Source organism: Nicotiana tomentosiformis, chromosome 5 (assembly GCF_000390325.3).
Source record: "Nicotiana tomentosiformis chromosome 5, ASM39032v3, whole genome shotgun sequence".
NCBI classification, from domain to species: domain Eukaryota; kingdom Viridiplantae; phylum Streptophyta; class Magnoliopsida; order Solanales; family Solanaceae; genus Nicotiana; species Nicotiana tomentosiformis.
In genome coordinates, this window is record NC_090816.1 from 122,620,939 (window position 1) to 122,628,199 (window position 7,261).

General features: G+C 34.2%; 1 protein-coding gene across 1 annotated transcript; it reads right to left on the reverse strand.

Moving 5' to 3' along the window:
- Positions 1-285: 285 nt before the first annotated feature.
- LOC104097318 (uncharacterized) lies at positions 286-3,018 on the reverse strand. The gene is made up of 2 exons (XM_009603877.4): positions 2,649-3,018; positions 286-593 (listed from the first exon to the last, which is right to left on the reverse strand). Exons 1-2 carry the CDS (start codon positions 2,955-2,957, stop codon positions 483-485), a joined length of 420 nt encoding a protein of 139 aa, XP_009602172.1. The 5' UTR covers positions 2,958-3,018; the 3' UTR covers positions 286-482.
- Between the last annotated feature and the right edge of the window lie 4,243 nt (positions 3,019-7,261).

A 7,261-nucleotide genomic window follows, 5' to 3' on the forward strand; every position in this document is an offset into this window, starting at 1 on the left:
GTGTAACAATTTAAATTCTGTAATGCATTTTGAGTTCATCAACCCATCTCATGTATTTGAAGGCAATTAACAAATTAACTTCAGGATATTCGAACTTTGTTACTCGAGCTGCAATCTGAGCTACTTACCATGGACAAGATGATAAGAGTAAATTCTTCCGCTCTCCCAATATCATGTGCTCAAGAGCACTATTTTTTTCATAAGAAACACTTATCAAGCTAAATGGATATACGAGCTTCCAACTACTCATATACAAATCCTGGCCTCACTTTAGCAATTGAAGAATTATCAAAAATAGCCAAAACAGGTTGCATAAAATGCTGACCAGACCATTGATGTAGCTTGATTCAGGTTTTTACAGTTAATATTGTAAAACCCACAACTGTGACTTTGATACTTTACAAGGCTCACATAAACCTATCTCCACAAGTATCATTCTTCTTTTTCTCCCGTCTAACTTGTTGCAACACAAGTGTCAAAGTCTAGTCTTGACTGGGAGGAGGTTCGTCATTGGATGGCCTCCCATTTCCACGGCGTTCATTCCATCTTGTCCATGCCCACCTTAAAATAAAGAACCCTCCGATAGCATAAACCTGAGTTCAGATATAGTGCAGAAAATTCAGGCAGGAGAATAAGAAAAAGCAGCAGTTCAGGAAAGAAGCAAAATCTTGAGATGTATAGGGGCACAACATTTTACTTGTTGAAGACATGATTATTCACCTCTTTCAAATTTATACAGCTAATGTTTTAGAACATATAACATACAGTTCACAATAGTCTTACTATTATTCCCATGTGTGGTTCACATCAGTCTTACTATTCACAGTGGTTCAGATTTATTTACCTCTTTCTTTATTATATAGCTAGTGCTCTATAACATATATCAGCACTACCTTTCTTTTTATTTTTCAATGAAAACAATGAAAAGTAGCAAAGTACTCAGTTGAGGTACTTATGGACCTCAACGATTACAATGTTCTCTTTTCTTTCTAGTCCAGAGAATGTATACTGCACTTAAAAGGTGCTTAGCTGTGGAGCTTTATCCACACACAAAAAAAGGTGCTTAACGGTGGAGAATATAAACTGCTACTACTGTAAACATAATATACAATAAATATTTCCTAATACAATAAATATTTCCTAACCGGTCTCAAATTATGAAGGCTAGTCTGATTATATTTATAGGAATTCATATTTTGTCCTCAGCGCTTTCTCTTTGACACAATCTCTTAAAAAACAATGTTACATAGGCCAGTGCTAGTACCAAATCAAAACTATTGGTTTTGTGAGAAGAGGTGTCTCATAACATTCTCCATAACTGAGAAGTGAAAGTAGAGTATCATGGAAAATAATCATCGTACCTGATTAAATAGCATGGAATGCCACTACATAAGCTTTTAAAAAGTTCATCTTACCACAAATTTTCTTTGGTATGATATCCTCAAAACCAAAACAAAATAGGTGAGGTGCTAGTAGCAAAAGCTCCATAGAAGGCATGGTATTACATATGCACAAGTTCGTCTGCTCAGACATTTGAACATATTCAATAACAGACTCAAAGCACAAAGAGTGGAATACCCAGAACAAGGTAAAGAATCAAATTGTAGTTTCAGTTACACAAGGATTTTCCAGTGAGCAAAGAATGCCAATATCTCCACCTAAATTCCCGGCGAAGGCAAAAATTCCACCCACAGTACAAATGACTCTGCTCGTAAGGGCAAGCTAGCCAGATACATGGGCACCTTATGGGTAGATGGTGCGGGAGTACCACTTCCTTCAGATTCAAATTTTGAATATACAGTTGAAAGACTTAATAAGAATATATATCTATTCTAAGACCATGTCAATTGTCACAAAATAAGTAATGTTGGCAATGGTACTCTACTCCTATTGACTTCAAATGCCCGATCAGCCTCCTTCAACCTTACAAAAGGACAGCCCAGTGCACAAGGCATCCCGCGCATAAGTGGTTGTTTTCGTGGCTCGAACCCGTGACCTATAGGTCACACGGAAACAACTTTACGTTGCTCCAAGGCTCCCCTTCAACCTCTTTCAACTATACGAAGAAGAAAAAAGGGAAAATGAACTATTTACCTTACATCATTATTCATCCTACCTTTTATTTTTTATTTTTTATTTTTTATAACAGTGGTAATAAAGCCAGCATTCCACCTAGTAGCTTCTGCCTCTGCCATCACATATACCGAGTAACTCTGCCACCAAGGCTTAGACAAATGTCACATAGTGTGTTTTGTCTTTGTTGGGAGTTGAACTCCGGTCTCAAACGACCATTAGGCCACACCCTTGGGTGCTATTCATCCTTCCTTACAACACTGTTCATTTAACCCAAAAAAAAAAATTGTTGTTCGAAACATTTTACAACTATAGTTGACCTTAACTATACACGAATTCTACATACCACTTTATCGAGACCTGCTTTTGCATATTATTCTTACAATGTTAATTACACTCATTTTATAGCCCAACCATTGAACAAGTCAAGGATATACTCCAACAATCAGTCAAACATCCAAAGCTCACATATGCAAAGAACAGTTTCTCAGAACTAGATAGGGTTTACAAAATAATTTGTATAAATTCTTGCAAGTTGTACAGAAACCAAATGGTGCTAAACATTTTTAGAATACCTGCCACAAAACGACGGGATTAGTATCGGGTTCAGCCCCTTCTGATTCGAGCTTCAAAGAAGGCAACTCCTGACGTGGAAACTTCACTATAGAAGGCTGCTTTTCCTCTTCACCTGAAACTTCAGTTGGTTTGGCCTCTGAAGTAGTAGCAGTGGGTTCTATCTTCTTCTTATTGGGTAGTGGCGGTTTGAAGAGCTGAAGGAAACTGCAGAGCAATGAGAAAATTGGGTTATTGTTGGGTTTTTCATCTTTTCCGGCATCTGGGTTCGGAATTGAGTCGCTGGAGATTGTTGTTGTGGTTTCCGCCATAGCCAATTTGGAGTTTTGACTTTGGGAATTGCGTTGGTTACAACAGTATATACTACTAGTAGTAGTAGTAGTCTAGTACTATCAAGGGCATCGAACGAGAAATTACGGGATTTTTGTGGAACAAACGGGTAACGGGTATGGACCTGGATACTTCTTTACACAAATAGCCCGTAATATTCATTGTTTAATTTTTCTAGCCATATATATAATTTAATATTGATTATATATAATTATACATATATAATACATGACTTATGCATATATGTCTCTACCGGTTATTTTTAGTTTAAGTGGTTAGGTATACGGCTATTTAGGTTAATTCTTCTAATATTAATTATAGACGTTATTTGCTTTGATTTTTTAAAACTTCTTGTAAGTTTCATTTTTGGTTTAAGGTTTGTGCACGGTATAAAGTGTGTTAGACCATTAGGTAAATTAAATGGAAAATGACATTGTATAGTCGCTCTCAATATAATAGTCGAAATATATATATATACATACACGCACATTATGTATGATATATACAAAAATTATATAAATTTTATATACCTTTTTAACTACCGAATGTAAATAGTTTCTGACACGAGCTATAGATGAAAAAATCCCATTGGCAGAGGAATATGTTTTTTTTTTTTGCCTTTAGCTTTGTTGATGGTTACTCCAATATAATAACTTGGAACATACTCCCTTCATATATTTATATAAAACTTATGCCTATAAAACAAAATCATATATATGTCATATATCTCATTAATTAAGAACATCTAGATTATGCTTCTAATAATCAAGAGGCATGTGACTGGTTAGCATTATTGAATTATACTTGTTTATATTATTCGATTTTCTCTTTCTTTATATTCTTTGAATCTCTCTTTCGATTTGTTTATGGGTTGTTAAATATTTATATGATGTGTTTCATGACAAAAGAAAATATTTATGGCTTGAGCGTATCACCGTGACAGAAGCAGGATTTTCACCAAGGGACTTTAAACAATAAAAAAAGTAAACACACGAAAAAGCTAAAGGGATTCAATACATTATATATATATATATATATATATATATATATATATATATATATAGAGAGAGAGAGAGAGAGAGAGAGAGAGATGTATATATATACATGAAAAAGAATTAAAACCTTATATATATCATATAATTTTTGGCGAAAGGTTTGGTTGAACCCCTTCCGTTGACCTAGCTCCGCCCCTCGCAACATGACTAATGATTACTTTACATATATGTTTTTGTGCTCGATCGAACGGCATTCACTAATTTATGCAGACAATAATATGAATTTTGGAGGAGCTAAATACGTCAATAACTGTGTGTGGTCAAATAGTTTTGTGGGTCATTATAAATTTAATTTTAGTTTTATGACATCATCTTTTTTTTTTTACACGAGAGATTTATTTTTATACATAAGAGATTTAAAAGGGGCACTTTCTTAATTTCAACATTGTAAAAAATCATGAAGGCCCATTTCCTCCTTTTGGGTATGTCACAAAAAAGTTTGGGAAGCTACCAGCTCCGTCAATGAGTATCTTATTAAAAAATTGGTCAATTCATAAAATATTACTAATATTAGCCAAACGCTACCAATATTAGTCAATTATTTATTTGTAGCCCAAAAAATATCTTTGTTTTGTTTTGAGTGAGTGTTATTAGAATAGATTGAGTACATCTTAAGAAGTTTGAATCTCAGTTTTGGGATAATTTGGTGGGTTTGAGGTGGTTTGAATTGAAAATTAGAAGTAAAAGATGAACATGAAAAAAAAATGATATGTGTATCACTTTATGTACCACATATGTATCATATGTATATCAAATATGTATCACATGCATGTATATCCATGTATACCTGTGTGAAAGATATATACGTGATACATATTTGATATATGTGTCGCATAAGAATCTTTTAAACTCAATTTTGACTACGAATTTTGATACCAAACCAGTCCAAATCACCTTTAATCTTGCTCAAATTTTGTATACTGCCTCATCTATATGTTTTTAATGAATTTCAACTATACCCATTGAAAAAATCCTTTATTGTCCTTTTTAAATATATATATATATATATATATATATATTATTGGTAATGAATTTTGACTCCAAACTAGTCTAACTCGTCAAATTTTGTATATTACCTCATATATATGTTTTAAATGAATCGCAACAATACCCATTGAAAAAAATCTTATTTTGCTTATCTTTTATGAATGTTGTATATCATTGGTAATTTTTTTTGGCTATTTTTGATAGCATGCTAAGATGGCTAGTTGTTGGTAAATAATGTCTTTCTTTGGTATATTCCTGTAGGATTCCCAAAAAGTTTTGTTGCTTCATTTATAACATTATTAATTAATGTTGCCTTGCCATTATATTAATAACTTTTAGTATACTATATTTGTAAAATAATTATGGAAAAGGAAAAATAACGTATAAACAAAAATGTAGAAGAGACATAATTTAATCTGAGCCCACTTAATTCACAGTGGTTCCTTAAGAAACTTAATCCTCTCCTAATACCCGAGGTTGTGGATTATTTTCTCCCTGTATGGAATGGATTACACACCGGTGTAGCGATATTTCAAACTCCAGTGTTTCAACGAACACAAATGGCGGCAGCAAATAACACTTACGTTGTTTGTTTTCTAAGAAAATAATGCAGAAAAAGAGATAAATTCAGAAACTTCGTAAGGATAATATGAGGGAATGGCCTGCTATTTAAACGAAGAGGAGCAACTCTTCAGAATGTCTGTTATGATTATTCACGTAAATTGACCATTACGTAAATGGCTATTTATGCAAATAAAACAGGAAATCAAAACGCGGAGGAAAATTAATTTACCGTTACAAAAATGACTAATTTGGATTAAAATAATATTACGTTAATCTTAATATTAACAAATAATTTTGGTCCAAAAAATCAATCAATCGATCATTTGACCAAATCCGAATCTGAAGCCGACGCCGAAGCCGAGCCGAGCGAGCGAGGACGACGGCACGAGGCTTGACTTCTTCTTAACTCTTTAAGATCTAGAAGAAGAGCAATTGTATATATACCCATCAAAAGTATTTTCCTCCTCCAATATGGGACAATTTCCTTTGTCAAGGAGGGAAAATTAAATTTTCATCTTTCCCTCCATTTTCCATTCACCCTCTTTTAAGCTAAACTAAGCTTAAAACCCAATAACCCCCCACATGAATGGGGAATGGCTATATCACAGAAATATGCATGAAAAATTGTGTGATTCGCAAGCAAGGATTAATTGCATCTGGATAAGTAGGTTTCCCTTTGAACTTTCCGTAGTAAACTTATGTCGGATATACTCGGTAAATTGGTAGATTTGATATTTTTGAACAGTTGAACTTTGGTGTATACCTATACAACAATAAGTCACACAATCAACTCTTAACTGTCTTTGGTTCTCATTGTTGTGTTCGTTCCAGTCATGAACATCACCTGGATTCATAAGTGCATAGAGAACTGGCATAACAAAATTCTCCTTGAAGCGGCTAACATTTCACACTTATATAGGTGATTCCTAAATATGGCATCCTGTAGATACACTATTTGATATACCCCGTATCAAATTTAGAAACTATTAAAAAGCCTTAATGCTTTATCCTTAGTGCTTAACATTGTCTCATCACGAGAATGGACCAAAATTTTAGTTTACAATGTTGAACCGTCATTAATAACTTTGTTTGATCTCCTTGAACCTAGATCTTGGAATCTTCAGTCTTCTATGTAGAGTTACTGCCACAATGACTTGTCATCGGCCATAGTCTCATTTCCCTCGATGATTTCTCAACTACCTCTCTAGTTAGGCCTTTCGTAAGTGGATCCGACATATTATCGCTTGACTTTACGTAGTCAATCGTGATAATTCCTCTATAGAGTAATTGCCTAACGGTTTTATGTCTTCGTCATATATGACGAGATTTACCATTATACATAACGTTCCCAGCCCTTCCAATTAACGTTGACTATCGCAATGTATACATATTGGGGCCAACGGTTTGGGCCAAAATGGAATATCTTCCAAGAAATTTCGGAGTCATTCAGCTTTTTCACCGGCTTTATCTAAGGCTATGAACTCAGCCTCTATTGTAGAGCGGGCAATACAAGTTTATTTAGACGACTTCCAAGATACCGCTTCTCCACCAATAGTGAATACATATCCACTTGTGGACTTAGAATCAGTTGAACCGGTGATCCAATTTGCATCATAATATCCCTCAATCACCGCAGGATTTTACTGTAGTGTAAAGCAAAGTCCTTGGTATATTCTAAA